At 43.9% G+C, this 26,761-nt stretch overlaps 2 protein-coding genes across 2 annotated transcripts in view; one reads left to right on the top strand and one right to left on the bottom strand.

The window, feature by feature from the left end:
- LOC147881862 (uncharacterized protein At4g15545-like) overlaps nucleotides 1-23,791 on the bottom strand; it is a 70,580-nt gene extending 46,789 nt beyond the window's left edge. The window contains exon 1 of the mRNA XM_087401567.1: nucleotides 23,431-23,791. Coding sequence (XP_087257693.1) covers nucleotides 23,431-23,715 — 285 coding nt within the window. The 5' untranslated portion in view covers nucleotides 23,716-23,791. The remainder of the gene's footprint in view (nucleotides 1-23,430) is intronic.
- On the top strand, nucleotides 1,823-11,729 carry LOC147881863 (uncharacterized). The gene is made up of 2 exons (XM_087401197.1): nucleotides 1,823-2,668; nucleotides 10,569-11,729. The coding sequence occupies exons 1-2, from the start codon at nucleotides 1,823-1,825 to the stop codon at nucleotides 11,727-11,729; spliced, it is 2,007 nt and encodes a 668-aa protein (XP_087257323.1).
- Nucleotides 23,792-26,761: the final 2,970 nt, after the last annotated feature.

The raw sequence follows: 26,761 nt of genomic DNA, 5'->3' as shown, positions 1-26,761 counted from the left end.
AGTCATGCCAGAGGTCGACTACAATTCATCATCATCATCATCATCACCATCACCATCACCATCACCATCACCATCACCATCAGGACATCAGGGTGAGGCAATGGAGGCATGAAATCGGCGATAGAGTGTTGTCGGCTGCTCATGGGTACGGCTCTCTGACGTCTCCTAGTCATAGCTCTAGGTCTAGCAGGGGCCATAGTAACCCCTACCGGTCGGGCTCCAACTCTGAATAGAGAGGGGATGTCTCGAAGTGTAATATGCACGTCAACCCTCTGTCTGAGCTGTCAGCTCACTGGCTGTGGATCACGATCATGTCGCAGCCTCATGGGTATCCACGTGATTTGGCAAGAAGAACTCCATGATAGAGCTCTGAGAAGGGTCTACTAAAAAAGAAGTCTACTCCTATCTCCATGATCGAAGTATCCTCTCACTGTGCCTGACTACCTCATGGATGAAGCCCGCCAAACATCTCAAGTCTGAGTAGGAGAGGAACAGGGACAAAACCCCAAAACTATCTCTGAAGAGGCAATAGAAACGCCTCGGATCTCATAGTAAACACGGCACCTGAAGATGAAGTGCTCCTCTGTCTTAACCTCATGCATGTCACATAATGTGCATATGTGCCTCTCCCTGGCTCTACCGCTCTCAATACGAAGTCTATGCGAAGAGATCCGAAACTACCCAATAGAGATTCTCAATGAGTGGGGTGAGTGGATCTGCATATATCTTGGTGGGTTGATGAAACCATCCTTTGTGATGTGCAAGCAGTGATCTCTATAGAAGCTGAGCTTCACTCAAAGCTCGCTCGGTCCCAACCAGGTTCGGAATGTGTGTAGCTGCAAGAGATCCTCACGGATCACCTGGTTGACCTCGTGTGACAGGAGGGGAGAAAACAAAGCATCCATACTGTACTGGAAGGGAGGGAGTCTATTCATGTGGAGGCCTAGTCGCTCAAACCATCTCTTAGTGCGTGCATACCAGTATCTCTGGTCCCCCCTGCTGAAAGTGCCTTAGAGGAGGACAAAGCTAGCCAAGGTAGTCTGCTACGCCCAGAAGTGTAATCCCCGTACTCCCTGACTCAGTGCAGATACGTGATGACCTGAAATGCAGCATCTAGCTGTAATGGGGATCATGATTGCATCCGTACACGTACGGTCGGTTTTTCCGTACGGCCGTACGTACGGACGTACGGATTTCTGTACGTGACTTTTTTTGGGGGTTAAAAAATCGGGATGCGTACCTTATATTGTTGCTGGGCTGCGATGTTCGAATCCGTACGACATCCTTGCGAAGGCTTCCGTACTGTTCACTGTCGACCGACTCTCTGCTTGCAGGCTGGCCGCTGCACACCAACCATTGCTGCCTCAAGAGCCTATTTAGGCTGACGTTTGCCCTCTATTTAGGTAGGCTGCAGCCCTTTGCCCTCTTCTAAGCTTCTTCTGCACCTTGCTCAGTGCTGCCCTCTTCTTCAGTCCCGACTCCCGAGTCCCCTCAGCCCTTCACTCTTCTTCAGTTTGCCCTCTTCTTCAGCACCTTGTTGCCCTCTATTTAGACAGCCCTTTGCCCTCTTATACTTGCTTTGGAGGTGAGTGGTCACCGTACAGTTGCAGCCCGCAGCTTGCCTCTACGCTCTACCTGCTCCAAGTGTCAAGGTAAATGCAATGGCTGCTTTTTTTTCCTGTTTTGCAGCAAGTGCTCTCTCTTTAGTTGATGCCATCTAACAGGGCAGCCTGCAAGGACTTCAAGCCCTCTTTGGAAATTGTTCCTTTGCCCAATGCCTTATTTGCCCTCTTTTGCAAATTTGCAGCTTGCAGATCTACAAATGGGAAGACAAAAAGGACCAGAATGGGAATTTGTAGAGGCCTTGAAGCCTTTGGGGAAGGGCCGATTCACTTGTAAATGTAAATATTGCCCTCATTCATGGGATGGAGGACCGACCCGTATAAGGGCACATTTTCTTGGGCTCACAGGCTTGGGGGTTGACAACTGTACTGCTCCTCCTAAAAATGTGAAAGATACTTGTCGAAGATTGCAGGCAAAGGTGGCCCTAAAAACTGCTGCAAAACAGCTTGTTGAAGATGTGGCTGATTTGGGAGATGCCTCAGTGAGTGGTACTGCAAGTGGAAATGCATCTGGCAGTGCATATGAGCCAAAGCAAAAGAAGTTGAAGACGTCAAAGGGAACCTTGGAAAAGGCATGGGAGTCACAAGCACGGAAGGATGCATACATTGCTCTCCGTCATTGGAAGGTGAGGAGCCCTTATTTTTTGGAGATGGTTCGTGCCATTGGCCAAGTTGGGCCTACCTTCAAGCCTCCATCCTACAATGTTTTGCGCACAACGGAGCTAACTAATGAAGCAGTATGCATAGATCAAGAGATGCTACAGTTTCAGGATAAGTGGAAAAAATATGGCTGCACCATAACTTGTGATGGTTGGTCTGACACTCGACGCCGGCCTATAATCAATATTATGGTCTCATGCATATATGGTTCAGCCTTCTTGAAGTCCGTGGACACAAGTGGGCAGTATAAGTCAGGGGAGTACATCTTTGGGATACTGAAAGATGCCATTCTTGATGTTGGGGCTGAAAATGTGGTGCAGGTGTGTATGGACAATGCATCTAACTGTGTGCGGGCAAGAGAATTGGTGGAGGAAGAGTGGCCTCACATTTTCTGTCACCACAATGTAAATATCCTTAGTCAAAGTACAGTTGACCATTTATTTGATCATAATTAAAGAGTTTTATATGTGTTAATTATGGTCAAAGAGTTATTTTAATGGTCAAAGGATTGACTACGGTCAAAGATACTTGACTCCAGTCAAGTAAACCTGACTGCGGTCAGAGAGTGTTGACTTCGGTCAACAAGACTTGGCATGTGCCAAGAGGGTTAACCCCGGTTAACCAAGATGTGCCAACTTCGGTTGGAGAGACTTGGCTATAATTAAGGCGCCTTGACCCTTGGTCAAAGATCTTTAATTATAATCAAGAGTGTTGACCCCGGTCAACCAGAGAAAATATATATATTTATTTGTATATATATATTTGTTTAGATGTGCACGTGTTCAGTGAGGACGCCCACCGTGACTAGGATTAGTCCACAGTGTGTTATTTGCATGCAAAGCGCTAACAATTAATGGGTACCATGGTGGTGCGCTTTAATTAATTGTTGCAGGTACTAGCAAGGATTATTTTTCCTAAGCGAAATGGGAGCCTGACAAGCATCTAGGAGGCGGTTCGTGTGACCGAGAGCTTTGAAGACTCCAGAATGGCCCTTAGAGGCTTGTAATAGGATTTAGTCTAGATTTTAGACAAGTGGCATGTTGCCAATTTGAATGGAGCTTGAAGCTCTTGTAAAAGTAAGGATTTTTTACGTTTTGAAAGGAGAGACTTACGAGACAGCTCTAAGCTGAACTTCTGTAACAGAATTTCTGCAATGAATAAAGACCTTCGGGGGGGTCCAGCCCGACAATTTGTCCTGGGCCCTAGTGTATGTTCAGAGAGAGGGAGTGAGGGAGAGCTTTGGAGAGTTAAATTCCGTCGTTGAAGTGAAGCCATAGCTGTTTTTCACCCTCCAGTTTGGTTTTATTGGTATCAGAGCGTAGGCTCTCTGTCTTCCCAGGCAGAGACGATCTAAGCAAGAGAGATTTTTTTTTTGGTAGAAGAGTAACGCATTATATACGATCGCAAATCTCTAGATGGGAAAAAGATGGACTGCTCATATTGTAGCGTAGCGTGAGTCTGTCTTTCATTCCAGGACTTGTAAGATTGGTTGGGTATAAGAAGGCTTCCTCGAGCAACGGGCGTGATGACGGAGAGTTGGTGATAGAGAGGATAATCCGACTGAATCATGAGTCAGACGGGGGGATTCCCAAGCAGCGTAAGAGCAAACGAGGCACTTTTTTTTGGATTGCGTTGCCAGTCCCGTCATCCATTTGCGCAACGACAGAAAGCATTTGGCGACACCTTCACGGGGATACATGGCGCAGACCTGTTGTTTGGCGGGGATACCGATGGGTAGACCTGAAAGGTGCCTGACAAATGAGTTGAGGCGCCAAACGACGGGAGGTGTCGGGGTAATGAAGCTTTGATTGCGTGAATGCAGACAGGCGCAACGTGCAACACCGTGACAAATTCTATCGCCCGTCTTCAGCCCAACCTTAGGCTGACGTGGCAGGCCTAACCGACAGGTGACGTGGCAGCCAGGTGGCGTCCGCACGTGCAGGTGCTAACGTGGCGGATGGAGCGATGGGTTGCTGACGTGGCAGTACATGTGGCAGCCAGCTCAGAGCTGACGTGGCACACTGACACGTGGCAGCCAGGCTGGCAGACCTGTGGTTAGTGTGACCTTGTTCAAGTTAACTGCAGTTAGCTGACCAGGGATCTGGTCAGAGGACAGCCTAACTAGACTAGACTGGTGCAGTTAACCAGTTTGGTTCAGTTAGTGGCCAAGTTACAGACATCTAACCAGAACAGGACTGATCTGGTTAATGTAACCAGCAGTACCCTTAAATTTTTTTTTTTAAAGAGAGTTGCAGAGACCGTTTTTGCCATCAATGCCCACCTATCTGGTAATCATTTTACTGTCAGAAAATCAGCAGAAAACAGAGAAAATCAGAGTTTTGCAGAAATAAAAGAGATGCATGCCTTTGTGCACAGAGAAGGGGAAACAGATGCCTTTTGAAGCCATCTGCAGCAGCCAGAAAAGGGCAATATAAATTGTTGATGCTTTGGCAATTGTGTGGGTATATGCCTTGAACTGACAGCCAATACTGGCATAGATTGTAAATGCAAAACACCTCTTGTTGAGGTACTTTTTCTGTTGAAAAAGCAAAAGTAGAGTGCATCAGTTACCCGCACTGTCTGAGAAATCTGCAGATCTCAGAATATGGATCAATCACCTATCCAGTGGGATTCACAAGATAGGGATGTACATCCAGGACAGAGAAATGTGCCGCAAACTCAACAAGAATTTGAACAGATGGTACGCACTCGTATACAAGAGCTGGAAAATCTCAAAAGGGATCCCAGGGCTCAGTATTTGTTTCCAGCAGAAGCTATGCCTAATCCAGTATATGACGTGCCAATGCCAGAGGCACACTCTCGTGTACAGTCTGAGAGAGAGAGATCTCATAGATCTCATAGGAGACGGTCCCATAGAAAAAAGAGATCGAGGCATCATCACCGATCTCCTAGTCCATCACCGTCTACCTCGAGTTCGACTTCTGTGACTTCTTCTTCCTTATCAGATAAACCATCCAGGAAAAGAAGGAAACACGAGAAGTCTGGGAAGAGAAAGTCTTCCAAAGCGACCAGGGAATTTAAAGAGGGAGGAAAATCTGTCAAGTTTATGACCTACAATGGACAGTATGGTCATACAGACAAAGCATTGCAGTTTATCAGACAGTTTGATGCTGCATTCGGTACAGAGAAATTTTCAGAATCCTCCAAGTTAAGAATGGTCAGTCTACACTTAACAGCAACGGCTAGTGCATGGTGGAGTGCACTGACCACAGATGGGTGAGCCCCAAGGAAGTAAAAGGGCTTCAAGAAAGCCTTCTACCAGCAGTTCATGCCTAAACAATTTAGAGACCATGTTCTTCAAGATTGGGACAGCTTGCACATGGATGCAGGAGATACAGTGGATGGGTACAACCAAAAGTTCTGGGATGCTTATTTGCAGGTTGCACCGTTCAAAAAGATCTCCAAAGGCACCCAGATGAGGAAGTACAGAGCAAGTCTCACTCCAAGAATTCAAGCAGTAGTGAATGCTTTGGGGGCAAAGAATATTCAAGATCTTATGCATTCAGCCTCAGTAGCGAGTCTTGTGCCGCTACAAGATCCATCTACAGTGCCATCCTTGCATGCAGGACGTGCTGATAAAAAGAAAACTGATTTTCCAAAATCAGAAAAGAAAGAGTCCCCCAAGGCTGAAAAGAAAGGGTTTCAGCCTCAGAAGCAGAGGGGCACTCAGTTTTCAAAGACTTATAAGGGCAAATCTCTATTCACCCCTGAACAGATAGCGGAATTCCGTAGAGATGGGAAATGCTTCAGGTGCGGTAAAGAGGGGCATGTGGCTGCCCAGTGCCCAGAAAAGCCTTCAACATCGAAGGGCAAAGAGGCAGAGAAGCCACGAGGACCGCAAAAGCCAATGGCAGGGGGAATTCCTGATATACTGGGTCATGCTTTGAACCCAGAAGAACGAGAATTACTGCTATCATGGGGCAAAGTTAGAGACCAGCAAGCGCTAATTTTATTTGATCCAGGGGCTACTGATAATTTTATATCAGAGGATCTAGCCCTGAGGCTGGGAATAAAGACGGAAGAGTTAGGCAGGGCTTTGGATGCCGATCAAATGTTTTGTGGGAATCCTGTGCCAGTTACTCCCTTGATAGGGAAGCTCCGTCTTCATGTTCAGAGTTATGTGGATCAGGAAGACTTCTTCATTTCTCCACTGAAACATTATGATGTAGTTTTGGGGATGCCTTGGTTTCACCGCAAGGCAGTGAAGTTGACTCTTCCTGAAAGAGTGCTGGAATTTGTGCATAGGGGGAAAAATCAGCGTTTAATTGCCAGGAATAAAGGGGACACTATCCCCATTGTATCTGATGTTTCATGCGGTAAAGCAATAAAGTCTGCAATTTCTACGTACATGGTTTTTGTAAAAGAAAAAGAGAATGATATGCATGCTGAAATGAATGATGCAGACAAAGATAAGCTTCAGTTTCTTATAAACTTTAAAGATTGCTTTTCTGATGTTTTGCCAGGGGAGTTACCCCCAGAGAGACCAGAAGATCATCAGATAGAGTTAATGCCTGGTAGTGAGCCACCAAACAGACCCCCTTATAGAGTCAGTGCGACTCAGAGAGAGGAGATTATGGCTCAGGTACAGGACTTGTTGTCCAAAGGGTTGATTCAGCCCAGCTCGTCTCCTTTTTGTTCCCCTGTACTGTTAGTACAGAAAAAAGATGGTTCATTCCGTATGTGCGTCGATTATCGCGCACTGAACAAAATGACCATCAAGAATAGATTCCCTATTCCGCGTATTGATGATGTCCTGGATCAGTTAAATGGAGCTTCAGTTTTCAGCAGGATAGACTTAAAGAGTGGCTACCACCAAGTGAGGATACAGCCTCAGGATGTGCATAAGACAGCATTCCGCACAACATTCGGGTTGTATGAATACTTAGTGATGCCTTTTGGGTTAACAAATGCTCCAGCCACATTCAATAGAATGATGGATCGCATCTTCCGGAAGTACAGGCATTTTACGGGTACTTTCTTTGATGATATCTTAGTTTTTTCTAAGACAGAGGAAGACCACAGAGAACATCTTGCTATAGTGTTTCAAGAGCTGAGAAATCATCAGCTCTATGCCAACAGCAAGAAAAGTGAATTCTTCCTGGAAGAAATCCACTATCTGGGGCATATAATATCCATTCTAAATGGATCCAGCGAAGATCCGTGCCATTCAGGAATGGTCAGAGCTGAAAACTGTGCATGAAGTTCGAAGTTTTTTAGGCTTGTGTTCTTACTACAGAAGGTTTATCAGACATTTTGCTGATATCGCAGCTCCATTACATGACCTCACTAAGAAAAATGCAGCCTTCACATGGGGATTATCACAGAAGAAAGCATTCAATACACTCAAGGAAAAGTTGACTACAGAGCCTATTCTGGTAGTTCCGGATCTGTATCAGTCTTTTGATGTGGATTGCGATGCTTGTGGAGAATGTGTTGGGGCTGCATTGCATCAGAATGGTCATGTAATAGCCTATGAAAGCAGACGACTTCTGGATGCGGAAAGATATTTAGGAATCTATGAGAAAGAGTTATTGGCTGTAATTCATGCCATCCATACATGGAAACATTATCTTTTGGGCGCAGATTTTACTGTCAAAACAGATCACCAAAGTCTGAAATACTTTTTGACTCATGCCATCCATACATGGAAACATTATCTTTTGGGCGCAGATTTTACTGTCAAAACAGATCACCAAAGTCTGAAATACTTTTTGACTCAGACCAAGCTTTCAGAGAAGCATATGAAATGGGCAAACATGCTGTCAATGTATCATTTTCAGATTGTCCATACTCCAGGAATTTGGAACAGAGTGGCAGATGCCTTGTCCCGAAGACCCCAGGTCAATAATGTAACTATTGCTTATCATGAGGACCTGGAAGGCATGAGGGAACAATATGCTCATGATTCTGATTTTGGTGAAATTTTACAGCAAATGCAAGAGGGGCAATCCACCAGTCGCTATTCCCTGAAAGATGGGTATTTAATGAAAGATGATTGCCTATGCATCACCCAGGAGATGAGGAAAAAGATTTTGGGGGAATGCCATGCACCTCCCTATGCTGGACATAGAGGAATTACAGCAACAACTCTAGCCCTAGAGAGGTATTCCTTTTGGCCAGGAATGCGGAAAGATATACATCAGTTTGTTACTGAATGCCTTACGTGTCAGAAAATAAAGTACGATAGACGGAAGGCACCTGGCCTACTTATGCCTCTTCCCGTGCCTCAGGCACCATGGGAAAGCATTACAATGGATTTTATTTTTGATTTGCCGAGATCAAAGTCAGGGAATGATGGGATTTGGACTATCATTGATAGATTCAGCAAGCAAGCTCATTTCCTTCCGGTTCGCAAAACCATAAAGGCAGATCATATGGCTAAGCTGTTCATGGCACAAATCTTTAAACATCATGGTATGCCTAAGTCCATTGTTAGTGATCGAGATCCCAGAATGACCAGTCTATTCTGGAGAGCTTTATTTGATAACATGGGGACGAATCTGAATTTTTCTTCTTCTTTCCATCCCCAGACAGATGGTCAAAGTGAAGTAGCAAATTCTACAATTTTGGATATGCTGAAATGCTACGTGGGTGACCAAAGTTCAGACTGGAAAAAGTACCTACCGTTAGTAGAGTTTGCTTACAATAATATAGTACATAGCTCTACAGGGAAAGCCCCTTTTGAAGTCATATATGGGAAGGTGATTTTGCCACCTATTTTGAGGACTAAAGATGAAATATTTGCAGCTGATCAGTTTGTAAGAGACCTCCAGACAGCTTACAGCCAAGTCCGGACAGCAATTGAAAGGTCTCAAGAGAAACATAAAAGAGCTACAGATAAACATAGGAGACAGCTAGATCTCAAGGAAGGGGACTGGGTACTTTTGAGGTTTGAAAAAGCTAGGCTCCGCAAGTTTAAAGGCAAACAGAAAGTGTATGCAAAGTTATCTCCCCGATATTATGGCCCTTTTAGGGTTACAGAAAGAATAAATGAGGTTGCATACAGATTAGCATTGCCAGAGCATTGGAGGATTCACAATGCATTCCATGTGAGTCTTCTAAAGAAATTTCAAGGACCAGAGCCTACAGAACCAGTATCAGAAGATCCACCAGAAGTGGATGAGTTGGAGTAAGTCCTTCAGCCAGAGCAAATTGTGTACCATACTGTACGAAAAGGCCCTCAGGGTAAGGAATTTTACAGATATCTTGTAAAATTCAAGAATTATATGGCATTAGATGCCAAGTGGATGGACGAAGACATGTTATCCGATCATCCACAGCTTTTGGGTGTTTACAAGGAAGCTTTTCAGTTGAGGTCAACTGAATAGAAGCCGTGGGGAAGTATCAGATAAAACCAAACTGGAGGGTGAAAAACAGCTATGGCTTCACTTCAACGACGGAATTTAACTCTCCAAAGCTCTCCCTCACTCCCTCTCTCTGAACATACACTAGGGCCCAGGACAAATTGTCGGGCTGGACCCCCCCGAAGGTCTTTATTCATTGCAGAAATTCTGTTACAGAAGTTCAGCTTAGAGCTGTCTCGTAAGTCTCTCCTTTCAAAACGTAAAAAATCCTTACTTTTACAAGAGCTTCAAGCTCCATTCAAATTGGCAACATGCCACTTGTCTAAAATCTAGACTAAATCCTATTACAAGCCTCTAAGGGCCATTCTGGAGTCTTCAAAGCTCTCGGTCACACGAACCGCCTCCTAGATGCTTGTCAGGCTCCCATTTCGCTTAGGAAAAATAATCCTTGCTAGTACCTGCAACAATTAATTAAAGCGCACCACCATGGTACCCATTAATTGTTAGCGCTTTGCATGCAAATAACACACTGTGGACTAATCCTAGTCACGGTGGGCGTCCCCACTGAACACACGTGCACATCTAAACAAATATATATATATACAAATAAATATATATATTTTCTCTGGTTGACCGGGGTCAACACTCTTGATTATAATTAAAGATCTTTGACCAAGGGTCAAGGCGCCTTAATTATAGCCAAGTCTCTCCAACCGAAGTTGGCACATCTTGGTTAACCGGGGTTAACCCTCTTGGCGCATGCCAAGTCTTGTTGACCGAAGTCAACACTCTCTGACCGCAATCAGGTTTACTTGACTGGAGTCAAGTATCTTTGACCGTAGTCAATCCTTTGACCATTAAAATAACTCTTTGACCATAATTAACACATATAAAACTCTTTAATTATGATCAAATAAATGGTCAACTGTACTTTGACTAAGGATATTTACATTGTGGTGACATTTTCTATACTAGATGCACATGCCATTGCCTTGATCTCTTGTTTGAGGACATTGGAAAGCTTCCATGGGTAAAGCCAGTGTTGGTACATGCTAACATGATTGTGACATTTGTTACCCGGAAACACACCGTGTTAGCAATGTATAGAAAATTCAGCAAGAAGGAATTGGTGAAGCCAGCACAAACACGGTTTGCTTACATGTTTATCATGTTAGCAAACTTGTTGGATGAGAGGGTATACAATGGATTGCGTCGCATGGTTGTCAGTGATGAGTATTGCAAGAAGAAGGTGTCACGCACTATGAAAGCACAACAGGTGTCTTCTATTATATTGGGTGCTTCATTTTGGCAAGATGCAAGACTCATTGTGAAGCTTTGTGCACCTATTTTGAAGATCCTTCGCCTGGCTGATAGGGAAGGGGCTACCATGGGACTTGTATATGAACTCACTGATCGGATGGTCGAGAAGATGGCAACTATTGATGGGATTGAATCCTCAAAGCTGGCTGATGTTAGAGCCTTATGTTTTGACAGGTGGAATATGATGCATTCTCCATTGCATGCGGCAGCGTTTGTTCTCCATCCTATTTGGAGAGAGAAAAATCCAGATAGTGACAAGGAGGTGCACGATGGGTGGATGGATGCCATAGAGCGGTACACCAAGTATGATGTTGACAGCCAAGGCACCTTATGTGATGAGTTGGATATTTACAAATCCATGTCAGGCACATTTGCTCGTGTGATTGCAAAGGATGAAAAGAGAATGCACCAAGGGGTGAAATGGTGGGAGACATTTGGGGCTCACACACCAAATTTACAGCGGTTAGCTCTTCGAGTGCTCTCGCAAGGCACATGTGCTTCTCCTTGTGAGAGGAATTGGAGCACATTCTCTCTTATCCATACTAAAAGAAGGAATAGGCTGCTTCCAAAGAATACCGAGAAATTAGTATACATCCATACTAATTTGCGTCTCATTTCCAAAATCAAGGAAAGGGGATTTGAGAAGATAGAAGTGACCCTAGAAATGATCAACAAGGAGAAGGATGATGATAGGCTGCTAGCGAGGCAAGCAGATACAGAGGGAGAAGACATTGCAGCCCCTATTGTTACACTTACAGGAACGATGGATGAGCAAGAGGATGAGATTGAAGATGCAACTTGAGGCTGTGGCACACTGGCAGCCTTTTCTTTATGATGGTTTGCCTTTCATGTTTTGGTGTAGTTACTAATACGGTATACCTACTTCCTTTGAAGTTTGATCATGATGTTTTGGACCTTTTGAAATTTGGTGTAGTATTGATTATTGATCTATAATCTATGATTCCATCTATGATGTATCAAAATCTAGAATCCAGATGACTACGGTCTCTGGAGGCTGGAGTCTTTCATGAATGAAGAATCACGATTCACAACTCATGACTCATGACTCATGATTAACGACTTTAAAATTAATACAATTATACAAGTTTCAAGTTTCAGTTTAATACCTCTGTGTCAATTTAATGTGTACAATGATCAATGATCAATCTAAATTTTTTGGATAAAACTAGGGTCACGTATGTTTCAGCCCCAAGGGCTGAACCATACTCCAATCATACTTCCGTACTCGTATGACGTATGCGTATGGTAACGTATGGAAAAAACTATGATGGGGATGACCCAAACTCAACTTGAATGATCTGGTGAGGAACGGACGGCTTACCGCAAATCATCTGTGATAGCATGAGAACCTGTAGCCGCTCCACACGAGCCCACTCTGTATCCGACAAGTCTAGCCCCCATACATCCCCACTGGGTGGACCAAGGAGTCAAAAAGCAGCCCCTTGGTCCATGGATACTGAAAGTGCGAGCGGAAGCACTATCTCTCTAATCTCACCAATGAAGCGTATCCCCTACCCAGACGGGCCTGCAAAGAGCAACACGTATACCCAAAGAGCAGTGGATCTGCATGCTATGCACACTGGGAGTGATTCAGATAGAGGAGCATTTTCTCTTTGCATATCTAGCCTACTATGAGATTAGGGGACGATACCACTACCTCTACTAGGATGGGAGCAGCTTTGGCCCATTATCACGACTCATCCACTTCCATGACTAGGTTTGCATTGGGCTCTCTCTGCTTGAGATGCGCCGACACAAAGAGACTACTACGAGAGATGAGAGAGCAGTAGGAGGCAACCAGACCATAGGATAGAGAGGCTAACCAGGCACAGTGATGTGTCATAAATTTTTATGCATTTGAGTCAGCTCCAGGGCACAACGGGGTGGAGGAGGAGCTGGCTGATATGTGGGCAGTCTGGATTTTCGAGAGGACGTAGAGGCCAACTGCGACACGGAGAGCGACTGGAGCACACTCTATTGAGGTCCAACCTATCACATCTTTCCTCAGAGGAGACCACCCAAGACAAGGGGTCACTCTTAACATAGCCCAAGGGGTTCTGAGATCAAGGAGACCGCGCCCCCCTCTGCCACCACAATGCGAGACAGCCCAACAGACGAGACATTTTCACTCTCACAAACGAGCCACCACAATACCAGGTTTCGGTATCTAAGTCCGAGTCCTAGCTCTCAACCTATCTCCATAAGTTAGTACATGTTTTGTACTTGGTTTTTGCTCAAGCTACTGAGCTCTCTATATTAGCATAGTACTCAGTAAGGGTCTTAGCGCACCCTTTGCTCCAGCCCACTGAGGCTTGTATGGGCTTTTTCCCTTTTTGGTGTATTTTGTACTTTGTGGCAGGCCTCATACGACGCCTCCATGATTTGGGTTATGACCAGGAGATCATTTGGGCTGTCATGGCACTTTATGAGCGAGTTTCAAGCAAAGTCCCGACAAGATCTAGATAGACTGACGAGATCATGAGCGCTATGAAGGTCAAACAAGGGTGTCCATTATCACCTACCTTGTTTGGCCTCTACATTGACGAGCTCGAGACAATGATGCAGACACAAGGGGGGTAGGTTGCTCTCACGCGGGCACTCTGATCTAGATATTGCTTTACGCAGATGACGTGGCTCTCTTGTCTTCCTCAGCAAAGGGGCTCCAGAGACACCTTGACGCACTACAGTCCTTTTGTGAGTCTCATGATTTGAAGGTCAACTTGGGTAAAACCAAGGTTATGATCTTCAATACGTCTCAAGCCGTCATGCGCCAAGAGCAGTTCGCATTTGATGGATCCCCTGTTGAGGTAGTTTCATCATACACTTATCTTGGGGTCGTCTTTTTCGGGCCCATCTTCACTATGAGACCCATGATGCATGCACGTCTGAGCAGAGGATATGCTTCATTGGCTAGACTAGAGAGGCAGTGCTTCTGCTCTCACTTTCATGATCCACAGACCAAAGGGTTGCTTTTTGACTCCTTGGTCTGCCCAACAAGGATGTATGGCAGTCCATGCTGGGGGCCAGACTTGTCAGATACAAAGTGGGTCAGGGTGGAGCGGCTACAGGTTCTCATGTTATCACGGATGATCCGTGGAAAGCCATCCGTTCCTCACCAGATCATTCGGCCAGAGTTTGGGTCACCCCCATTACAGCTAGATGCTGCATTTCAGGTCATCACGTATCTGTACTCAGTCAGGGACTATGGGGATTACACCTCTGGCCGTAGCAAGATACCATGGCTAGCACTGTCCTCTTCTATGGCAGTTGCAGCAAGGGGAGACCAGAGGTGCTGGTATGCCTACATAGAGAGATGGTTTCAGGCACTAGGGCTCCACATGGACAAACTACCCCCGTTCCAGTACAGCATGGATGCTCCGTTCTCTCCCCTCCTATCACACGAGGTCAACCACATTATCTGTGAGGATCTATTACATCTACACACATTCCAGACTTGGTTGGGCCCACGTGATCTTCCAGTGAAGCTGGGCTTCTACAGATATCACTTCTTACATAATACAGCGGAGGGTTTCATTGATCCACCACAATACACGCAGATTCACATACCCCACTCGCTAAGGATCTCTCTTGGACAGTTCCGGGTCTCTTCACATAGACTTCGTATCGAGAGCGGCAAAGCAGAGTGGTTACCCAGGGAGAGGCGCATATGCACACTGTGTGACATGCAAGAGGTTGAGACAGAGAAGCATTACATCTTCAGGTGTCTTGTTTGTTGAGATATCGAGCTCCACTCGAGATATGCCAGGGTGACCGTTGTGTACTTATGTCACCGACTTGTTAGCTGGAGATGCGGTTGGTACACCGCCCACGAATAATAGCTGGATGACAGCTATCCTTATCTACACTAGTTCGTGGCTCAGTTAGTATGCCACCTTAGTTAGTTGAGTTTGGTTTGAGACCCACATATAGGATTCTTCTATTTCTTTGTACTAGAGTTCTTTTGGCTTTCACAACTAAGAAGAGGAAAACTGTTTTCAGCCTCCACCTTTGTGTGTATTCCCCCATTGTGCATGTGAGAAAGCCGCAAGTGAGACTCCTTCCCTCTCTCCCACAATCTTCACATGGTATCAGAGCCTTGTTCGTGGTAAGGAGCTCAAGAAAGCAAGCCAAGTTCGTGGTGTCCTGGTAAGAGGACCAGTGTTGCTTTCCTATTTCGAGTTTGGGAGCAAATCTCTGCAGGTAGCACAGCCAGAAGTGCAGGAGTGCACTGTTTCAGATTGAGACGCCCTTCGCGGTGTGGCGAGAGCGCAGTATATGCTGCAGGTAAGGGCGAAGCCCTTAGTGACTTTATTTTTCTGATTTGAGGCCGTTTCGGGGCCCGTTTTGAAGGCGGAAGTTCTTCGCAGGCACTCAGAGAAAGACCCTGTTTTTTGCTGTGCGACCACTGGCGCGGCTAGTCGGTGGAAAGGTGCCGCAGAAATTGCATCGTATGCCTATGTGCAGAGATACTGGGAGTTGCAGATTCATGCCTATTACCTGTTGATGCAAAATCGTCACTAGGAAGTGATTGTGTGGTGAAATACCACTCTCGTCGGTTTTGCAGATCTGCCCGTGTGAGGCAAAAGCTGTGTTTTTTGCAGTGACAGAATATTTTGCAGTGTTCTGTAATGGCATCTGATTCTCTTTCACAGATTGTCACTGAAAAGCTTGACAAGAACAACTTCCAGGCATGGAAGTTTAGAATGACGAATTTCTTGATGGGAAAAGGCTATTGGGAATTCATTACAGGAAATGAAGAAGAACCTGTTCTTCCTAATGTTCCCAGTCAACAGGAAATGCAGGCATTCAAAGGATGGCATGAGAGAGCCAGGAAAGTTATGTACTGGCTGTCTATCAGTATTTCGGACTCCATGATTGTGCATATTCAGGATGCAAATACGCCAAAGGAGGCATGGGATACTTTGGCAAAAATGTATAGCACAAATACGCAAGCCAGAAAAATGCAACTCAAACAGGAGTTGCACAATGTGCAGAGAGAAAATTTGAGCATAAATGACTACCACATGAAAGTGAAGAAAATTGCAGATGCACTTGCTTCCATTGGGTCGCCAGTGGATGATGATGATTTGGTTTCTGTTACCTTGAATGGTCTAGGAAAGGATTATGCACAGTTCCGGACATCCATTGCCGTCCGTGAAAACTTTCCTGATTTTGAGGAGTTGATTGCTCTTCTAATTTCTGAAGAGCAGAGAAATGGGGGTGCATCTTCTTCAACAGGAACTTCAAAAGAAACTGTCTTCTACTCAAATGCTGGCAGAGGTAGAGGCAGAGGTAGAGGAGGCCGATCTGCTAGCCATGGTAGAAATCAGAATATGCAGCAAACGCAAGAAAACCAGTCCTACGCAGGAGGACGTGGTAACTCTAGAGGCAGGGGGAGCCAAAGAGGCCGTGGTGGATGGCAGAGAAGCCAAAATGCAAACAGCAATGTTGAATGCTACTATTGTGGCAAAATGGGTCATATGGCTAAAGACTGCTACAAAAAGCAGAATGACATTATGAGTGAAAAATTGCAGCAAGGCAATTATGCATCCTCTAGTAGACAGGGTGATGACAGAAATGAGCATTTGTTTATGGTGCAGCATATGACAAATTCTGTAACAAGTGCAGAAGAAAGCAATGATGTGTGGTATGTTGACTCGGGTGCGTCAAACCACATGACAGGTCACGCTGAATGGATGCAGGATGCAAGAAAAATAGAAAAACCAGGATTTGTGGAGACTGGTGATGATACTGCACATCCTATTGTGCAGATTGGCAAAATTCCTTTGTCTATGCAGGATGGGAAAAAGAAATACTTGTCTGATATATTTCATGTCCCAAACATCACCAAGAACCTGATTTCTGTTGGTCAAATGGTTGAGCAGGGCTTGCAGGTTAGATTTAATCCTCATGGATGCTTTGTTGAGGATATGAAAAATAACGATCGCTTAATAGCAAAAGGAAAGAAGAAGGACAGGATGTTTACGTTGGATGCAGACATGCCTGAATTGAGTGCAGCAATGTTTGCACATGGGACCGGTGTAGTTGCAGATATTGATATCTGGCACAAACGCATTGGTCATGTTAATACACAGCGACTAAAATCAATGCAAGCCCAAAATATTGTTGCAGGATTGCCTAAATTCAAGGTTGCAGAAATGCACAAGGTTTGTGAAGCCTGTCAATTTGGGAAACAGGCAAGGAAACCTTTTCCTAGGCATGTTCAAGAGAGTAAAAAGCCATTGGAATTAATCCACTCTGATGTGTGGACTACAAAAGCTGCATCTATTGGAGGCTGTCACTATTTTGTCACATTTATTGATGACTTCAGCAAAAAACTGTGGGTGTATTTTATGAAAAAGAAAAGTGAAGTGTTTGGGCACTTCAAAGCTTTCAAAGCTATGGTTGAAAAAGAAACAGGCCTGCAAATAAAATGCCTAAGGTCAGATGGAGGGGGAGAGTACCTCTCAAATGAGTTTGCAAGGTTCTTGCAGAAGCGTGGTATAAAGCAGCAATATTCATGCAGTCATACCCCACAGCAAAATGGAATTGCAAAAAGAAAAAACAGGCATATTGGAGAGGTATCTCGGGCTATGCTAAATGAAAAAGATCTACCACATTATTATTCGGCTGAAGCAGTTGCTACAGCAGTCTATATAATGAACAGGACTCCCACTGCAGCAATACATGGCATGACGCCAGAGGAGATGTATACTGGTAGGAAACCGGATATTTCTCATTTGAAGATTTTTTGTTGCATTGCCTATGTCCATGTGCCAGATGAGTTGAGGTCCAAGTTGGATCCAAAAGCTGAGAAGTGCGTCTTTATTAGTTATTCTCTGCAGCAGAAAGGGTATAGATGCTATAACCCTTCTACACGTAAGTTTACAGTGAGCAGAGATGTTGTTTTTGATGAGATGAGCAGCTGGTATAAACCAGTAAATGTGATGATTGATGCAGATGCACAAAATGGTAATGCTGCACAGAATGCACAGCAGCAATCACAAAATATCAGTGGACCTGGAGTGTCCTCTACCAGTGGTTCACATACTTCGCCATGGACAGGCAGATTGAGATCAGGAGAATCCCCTCAAAGCAATGCAAAGAGTGGTACGCAAGTATCACGAAAAGGAAAAGAGAAGGTAGATCAGCCCATGTATGATGTGAATGCAGGTCATTCTTGTGTGGATGGTGAATCCAGTGGCTCAGAACAGAGCATTGATGATGAGTTGGATATTCCTTCTGTTGTTACACCTGGAGTAAGGAAGACCAGGGATGTTTTGAGAGCACCTGGAAGTGAGCCTATTTTGCGCAGGTCTACCAGGGTTAGGTATCCTGTGGATAGGCTGAAATATGATGGATTTACAGCCATTCACTATGCCTATATGGTCAAAGTGATACAGGAACCAGAACCCACTTTTGAGCAAGCCATGGGAAATGAAAAATGGGAGAAAGCCATGGATGAAGAAATGGATGCCTTGGATGCTAATGCTACATGGGAATTGGTGCCTTTGCCTAAAGGCAAGAATGCAATTGGTTGTAAGTGGGTTTATAAGATCAAGCACAATGCAGATGGTTCTGTGAATAGATACAAGGCAAGATTAGTTGTCAAGGGGTATGCACAGACATATGGCATTGATTATGAAGAAACTTTCAGCCCGGTTGCAAGGATGGCAACCGTAAGAGCAGCCATTGCTATGGCTGCATCAAAGGGATGGTCTTTACATCAGATGGATGTAAAGAATGCCTTCTTGCATGGTGATTTGCAAGAAGAGGTCTTTATGGAGCAGCCAGCAGGTTATGTTCATGCTATTCATCCTGAGTTTGTTTGCAGGTTGAAGAAAGCCTTGTATGGCTTGAAGCAAGCACCTAGAGCATGGTCTGACAAGATAGGACAGTATCTTGTCACTATTGGCTTTCAGATTTCCAAGGCAGATTTCTCACTCTATGTGAGAAAAACAGAGAAAGGGATTATGTTGCTGGTCATTTATGTTGATGATTTGATCATCACAGGTGATAGTGATGAAGATATCCTTCATGTGAAAATGCTATTGAGACAGAAGTTTGAGATGAAGGATTTGGGAGACCGAATCGGATTCCGTTACCTATATACGTAACAATTGAATTTTGTCTACGTAAAGCTAATTTAATTGCACTATCGGATACGAGCTGTGTTATTTCTTGGGCATTGAGGTGATTAGATCACCAAGTGGGATACAGCTCTTGCAGAGGCAGTATGGATTGGACATGCTGTCCAAATATGGGATGACAGGCTGTAAGCCTATTTCAGTTCCTTTGGAGCAGAATGTGAAGCTGAGCACAGATGCAGGTGAGCTTCTGGAAGACCCTACTATGTACAGACGCATAGTAGGAAGTTTGATTTACATGACTATTACCAGGCCAGATTTGAGCTATGCTGTTGGGTTGGTAAGTCAGTTTATGCAGGCTCCAAGGAAACCGCATTTGGATGCGGCTAGACGCATACTCAGGTATGTGAAGTCCACATTGCAGTATGGACTATTTTATGAGGCTGGGGTTCAGATACAGTTGCATGGATACACTGATGCTGATTGGGCTGGTAGCATTTCTGATAGACGATCTACCAGTGGATATGTGTTCTCTTTTGGGAGTGCTGCAGTCACTTGGAGCAGCAAGAAACAGCCTACAGTTGCCTTGTCGAGCACAGAGGCTGAGTACAGGGGTGCAGCAATGGCTGCATGTGAGGTAGCTTGGTTGCATAAGCTACTGTATGATATGCATCAGTCTACAGATGGGCCGGTTGTCATTTATTGTGACAACATGAGCAGTATACACTTGGCAAAGAACCCAGTCTTTCATGCTAGAACAAAGCACATTGAGGTGCATTATCACTATGTGCAGGAGAAGGTTTTACTAGGTCTTATTGATCTAGTTTATGTCAGCACAGAGGATCAGGTAGCTGACATATTCACGAAAGCATTGGGTGCAGAGAAGCTGCGCAAGTTCAGAGACCTGCTTGGTGTGCAGGATTTGGGATTGAGCTCGAGGGGGAGTGTTGAGATATCGAGCTCCACTCGAGATATGCCAGGGTGACCGTTGTGTACTTATGTCACCGACTTGTTAGCTGGAGATGCGGTTGGTACACCGCCCACGAATAATAGCTGGATGACAGCTATCCTTATCTACACTAGTTCGTGGCTCAATTAGTATGCCACCTTAGTTAGTTGAGTTTGGTTTGAGACCCACATATAGGGTTCTTCTATTTCTTTGTACTAGAGTTCTTTTGGCTTTCACAACTAAGAAGAGGAAAACTGTTTTCAGCCTCCACCTTTGTGTGTATTCCCCCATTGTGCATGTGAGAAAGCCGCAAGTGAGACTCCTTGGGGTTTTGGCCCGTTTTCTCTCCTACTCAGACCAGCGGTGTTTGACTGGTTTCAGTCATGAGGTGCTTAGACACCGCAAGAGGATACCCCAAGCACGAAGATAGGAGCAAACTTCTTCCTTAACTGATACCTCTCAGAGCTCTATTACGGAGTTCTTTCAGCCAGATCACATAAACCCCCACGAGACGAGACCTCGACATGACCGTGACCCGGAGCCTGTGACCCAACAGCTCAGACAAAGGGTTGACGCACAGATCATACTTGGGGACATCCCCTCCTTGTGGGTCGTAGCCCGACCGACGGGGGTCATAGTGGCCCTGGTTAGACGCAGAGCTACGACCACCAAGACTGCACCCTTGAGGAGCCGACAGTGCTCTATCGCTGACTTCATGCCTCCACTGCCTCATCCATCTTGATGTCCTGCTGATGATGATGATTATGATTATGTTGATGATAATGATGATGCTGAGATTGATATATAGTCGACAATCGGCATGACTATGTTGTACTTAGGACTTAGTACTGTCATTTTGCATTTTATTCATTCTGCATTGGTGTGGATGCTCGTTTAGTAGCTCCACTACCACAGCTCATTGTATCAGGTTTTTCACAGTCTCATAGACCCATCGGTCTTCCGAAGACTTTAATAATCTCTCTCTCTCTCTCTCTCTCTCTCTCTCTCTCTCTCTCTCTCTCTATATATATATATATATATATATATATATGATTCTCTCAGATTCAGATAAATCCTAATCAGATGGAACATGTGTTCATTGCAGAGGATATCCTTGCAAGGTTAAGACCACAGGGTCACTACCAATAAAAAACGATCAAGCCAAACAAACTACGAATACCCCCTAGAGGTCGACTGCATATGCAGACATTCTTATTAAATATAAATTCGTCAATATAATAAATGTTCACCACACTCGTAATGTTCACCACACTCATGGTGATTTCATCCCATCAGGACCATAAGGTCTCCATCAGAAACCTTAGTGAAGATACGTGAAATAGGCCTTCTTGACAGTGTCAAGGTGCGACAATACAAATAATCACAGTTAATGGTCAATTTACAACTTCCTTTTCTCCATCTGAGCCCTAGCTAGTAAAAATTGCTAATCATATCATGACATAAGAACTGGCCAAATAGTTCCTTAAACAGGTTCGGTCTGCCCCCTGGCCAAGCTCAGACTGTCAGATCTAGAACGGATATGCTCCAGATCTGACCTGCTGTTGGGTCACCCATTTGTGCCTATATAAGCACACACACTTGGAAATGATGCTGCGCTATGCACTCCATTGAATGGAAACAGCTACACTATGTAGCTCATGACAGCCTCACAAAAGGTTCTATCTAGATTCTAGATCAGTCCTACATGAATTGTCAAGCCCTAACCCTTATATGGATCGACACACATCCCAGATATAAGCCACATCCCAAGAGGATGCCCTGCGGTCTGCTGGCAGACCAGTAGGCACACCCATTAAGCTTGCGTGCAGCACCTCCTCCAAGTTCAGTGTACTCTTTAGAGGAGGGTCATCCTCTCTTTTGTATCCAATTTTATGTGCCCTGTAAGCTGTCCACATTCAGCTTTGAGCCTCGTTCTTGTACATGTGTTTGCTCTGCTGTTTGGAGAAGTTTCAGTATTGTGGTTTGAGGAGATGCTTGTGCTTATATATTAATGATATCTCATCTGGTATCATAAGATCTTAGTAAAGACTGCCCTTTTGCAACCTTGTAGATCCTGAGATGGGAGCCACACATGAAGGCTGTCCACGAGGTGCTCAAGCACTAACTACTCCAAAAGTGGGCTGGACTTTGGCCGCATTGGCTGCTTTGAAGTGGTGTTCCAAGTCTCATCTTACCTGCAACGACCAAGAAACATTGTGGATCAGTAGCTACTCCTCACAAGAATGAGCCTCAATGGGCAAACACCTTTAGAGGTCAATGCCCTACTGGGGTGACCAAGATGAGATTACATGCCTCAATTGGATGCCTCACAAGCTTAAGCTTTAGAGAATACATGTCATTGTCAATTAATGAATTAGCTGTAAAAGTCGTGCAACATTGTAGCACATAATATTGTTCAGCTTTCACACATTTCACCATGGCAGTTGGAGAGGGCGAGTAGAGAGAGTTGAAGGAGTACTTGCAGGGTTCGATCCATACTGGATCTAACCAACCGCCCATCCTACCCCCCCTACATTGTCGACAGTTCATCTTTGTCCCAGTAGAGTCTCTTAGTGGCATGTTCTGGATATCACCTCTTGTTGGCACTCACAAGACCTTTCCAGTTCACCAAAGCTTCACTACCAAATTTTTGCGGTGGGATGGTTGTGAAAATCGTGACACAGATCAGTTGGGTCTTCGGGGGTTAAGAGCTGGTAGACGGTGATAAGTCTTCGTTTCATTTGGAGGGCCCGTATTATATCCCATTTAACTTGTAACCTGTGGAATAAAGGTCTTATGGTTGTGTTCCAAAATGTTTAATGGCTTCCTAAGGCTCTTCTTCCCTCCAAGCGTCTTTTACAGTCCAGACGTCAATCCCTGATTGGACCTATTGTATCCATTTTCAATAAACTGTACATGCAGAATGATTGAAGGAAGGTAGAATATGAGCCGTTTCTTGCATGGAGGAGCATGTCGTCCTCCTTGGGACTGGCAACATGGTTGGGACACATCTTTTCATTGCTAAGCCCTTCCGTATACAGATTATAGTTTGTTATTACAAGGGTGAAAGAGTGCATTTTTTTAAGCAATCGGTTCTTACCATATTCTATAACGACATCAACTTTATGCCAATATCTAAGCAGGGCTAATCTTTTGTTTCTTGTCCCTGCACTCTTGAGATAAGGCACGCGATTGTCTGTGAAACCGGGCAACACCACACAAATCCGAACGTAAAGCAAGAGTTTTTTACCATTGCACAGGTAGTTCCAGCTTGATAATTGGTTGGAGCATCCCAGATGGTACGCAGAAGAAGTTCGGAACCGTAGGGGCAATTTAATGAGCGTAGTTTGAGTGTGCAAGTGCGAACTTCCCCGTCAGTGTGATCCGATTAGATGACACCAACTCAGAGTGCTGTGTAAAGCGAATAATTGTTGACAATGCCAAACCTGCTCATCAAGTGCGCTAGAAAGGCGGCCAGTGGTATGTTGCAGTGTTTGTTGAAGCTCACCAACACGTTCTTGCAGACTAGAAATAAGAAGCTCTTTGTCTGCCAAGTTTTGGCGTAGCTTCCCTGCTTCGGCCTCTAATTTCTCCACCCGTGACGTTACAGCCATGGAGGTAATCCTTCTTGCGATATCTAGCTGATCATACGGGTCCGTCGGGAGCACCGAAAGTATTTCGTCGGGCAAATCGGCATCCGACCCACGACCCATTTTGAGGTAGTTGATCATGAGCTAGTGTTGCATTGGCATGTAGCCCAAAGACGACCTGGAATGATGCATGCGGGAGGAAACTGTCATTACAAAACCCAGAAAAAGAAAGATATTGGGCAAGAGAAAGATCGATGGATTCTGAATCTTTGGATCAAGGGCGAAAGAGAGAGAGAGAGAGAGATCGATTGATTCGGTGAATGCGAGAGAGGTGCAATGCAGGACAGTACCTGAGAGGGGGGGGGGGAGGCAGAGGGAAGACAGAATGTGGAGGAATGCGAGATGCAAAGAGAGATGAAGAATTGATGGAAAGTGAGGTTCGAAAAAAGGCAGGGATTGAAAGCAGCAAAAGACGCCTTCAAAGCTGCAAGCCTGCAAAACAACAACAACAACAACAACACGAAGGCGCACTTAACTTTCCTTTGCGGCCATTAATCCTCTTCCTTAACATTTATTGCTCAAATTTTATCAGTAATCCTCTTTCTTAACATACCTGTTGATCCAGATTGTCCCTCCACACACAAAAACATTCCCTCTTTTATGATACCTTAACCTTTGCTTCACACGTGCATAGTAAAAGACTTTGTTTTATTTGCCCCCCTTATTATTCTTCCTCCACTCCTCTTTGCTTCTCGAGAAAGGTCCTTCCTCTTCAATGGAGTTTAGGGTGCGGCCCTTCACTTTCCCTCGAGAAGAGCTCACAGATTGTAAATACAAAATACATTGGTACAATAGTGGGTGAGCCAACAGGTAGGGTGGGGTCCTAACTTCCCTCGAGAGCTCAAAGATTAGAAATACATGGATACAATAGTAGGTGAGCTAAAGGGTTGCGATGTAGATCTTCTACTCGCCCCCCATGAATTCCTTCATATAATCAACATGCACAATACGACACCATCAAAACTTCCCTCCATTCTCTGCAGAACCACATAAAATACCTATATTCCTGGGACCCAAAGTTAGAATTTGAAGGAAAGGCTTCCCTCCACTCTCTACCTATCTCCCTCTCGTACCCAATGCTGGCATTTGAACAAACACATTATGTACATGAAGTGAGTGCATGTATACCTCTCATCCTATCACCTCTCAAAGGATTCCCCAACCTTTGGGTTGCCTCATCTAGGATAATGCAATCCTCACACATCCATATGGTATCCACATGCTTGTTATCGTCCCCAACAATAAGCTCAAGCTCACATATATCTATAACTTTAAATTTTTGAAAAAAAAAATCAAACTTCAAGATTAAATGTTAAAAGATTCTAAGTCTATGAGTTTTATTAATGTCTTCTTGTTCTCTAAGACAATTCGTTCTTATATTGGGGCAACATAAAATCAACATGTGTTTCTCATGGAATAAACCCAACATGTGTTTACATGCATTTTTTATTTGTCCATTTGGTAAGTACGCTTACTATGTAAGGCGGTGAACAAGCCTTAGTCCACAAGTGCTCAATACAAATATGGTTATACAATTACTTGTTTCAATGATATGGTTCTATAGCCTAGTTTCTATTGTTGAAAAGCAACTTTACCACATTGTCAAAAGTACATCATGACATGTATACCTTATCATTCCACGTTGATGCCATATGGCATAGATGAAGAACATCAAAACAACTTTATAGAAATTTGTAGCTCTTTGCCCTTATCCATTTATTTTGAATGACTCTCATAGATAGATGTGTGGACCAATGATAATTATAGATGCAAAAAGTCATAGACGTATAGGAAATAAGGAAATCAAGTGCCAATGACAATCGACTTTCTAAAAGTCTAGCCAAGGAGAGATAGCATCCATTATTTCCCTCGATAAAGATTCTACAAGAAATTGAAGCCAAGCTAATAATTCTCAATGAATAACAACCTTCCAATGTCTATGGCTTGTTGCTATTCTTGTCTAGAGATGCCCTATCTCCATGTGAATGCCATTCTTGGTTGGAGATGCCTCATCTCCACGTGGATGCATTAGTTGATTTGAAATAAGTAAAAATCATAATCTGTTCTCCTTTTAAGACTATGCAATTTTGACAGATCTACAAATACACACTTGAATCAAAGATCGAGGAGAAACAAGTATTGTACAATTCAATCATACATGAATATGCAACGACCGTAACATGTGATACACTTCTGCCTTTCTTCAGAACACTCCTCGAAGGATTTTAAACTCCAAGGCTCTCCAATTTTCATATAGAGCCCATGCTTTTCATAAGAAGTTACAACCTTTTTAAATGGAACACCATAAAAATTATGATTGCATGGTAGGAGTCCTTTTATAGTTTGTCACTTGAAGCTTTTTGCTTTTTTAAAGGTAGCTACAATGGTAACCATACTCTCATCCACCTAGGTAAAGGTTAATGTAAACAATGTAACCAAAGTAGCACATAAATGTAGCTACATCTTGGGGTAGTCATTCTTTACAAGTGTATGAAACTATGTGAGTTAACAAAGGGAAGGTATGTAAACTTGTCATATACAATGTATATACAGGAGGTATGTTTATAGCTCTAAAATATATCTAAAATATAGAGGCTAAATGCATAAAAGAGGTTTAATACATTAGGAGGTTTCTAAACTAAATTACCTTCATGTATTACGAGATCTTATATAGGAGCTTAACATAGGTCATACAAGAAAAAAGAAAAGTGATTTCCATGGGAGCTGAATCACAAGATGAAGTAATTAAATATTAAAAAATCTCATGATTATGTGCTTCATTGTCTTTTCTTAGTGCATCATTTTCATAACCTTTCCCATAAGTAAGAACCTAAAATATTCAAAATGTGGTTAGAAAGCTTTTGGAATTATCCAAAGACGTTTGTTCTTGCTACTACTAATTATTGACTTGCTATATTGCATGGTAGATTTTCACTTGGTCCTTTGGTTTCATTATATGTCAAATGTGATGTCATCTCATTTTATTGAAGATGTTGGATTCATATGTACATTCCTCAAAACCAAGATTATGTCAAAAGGACTAAATGACTTCTTTTTGCTACATACATCTCAAAAAGAATTTGATTCTTAGAATTTAGCTCTAACTATGTTCCTTGGACTAGAATGA

The sequence above is a fragment of the Dipteris shenzhenensis genome, chromosome 30, assembly GCF_047967505.1.
Source record: "Dipteris shenzhenensis isolate YYH24624 ecotype China chromosome 30, Dip_SZ_1.0, whole genome shotgun sequence".
Lineage (NCBI taxonomy): Eukaryota > Viridiplantae > Streptophyta > Polypodiopsida > Gleicheniales > Dipteridaceae > Dipteris > Dipteris shenzhenensis.
Note: the sequence above shows the minus strand (reverse complement) of the source record. Positions and strands in the feature narration are given on the sequence as shown.

Excerpts from the sequence above, each read along its gene's own strand:
- LOC147881863 (XM_087401197.1), top strand. The coding sequence starts at position 1,823 with ATGGGAAGACAAAAAGGACCAGAATGGGAATTTGTAGAGGCCTTGAAG. Across the intron at positions 2,669-10,568 it reads TGGAGGAAGAGTGGCCTCAC|ATTTTCTATACTAGATGCAC; the intron begins ATTTTCTGTCAC and ends CATTGTGGTGAC.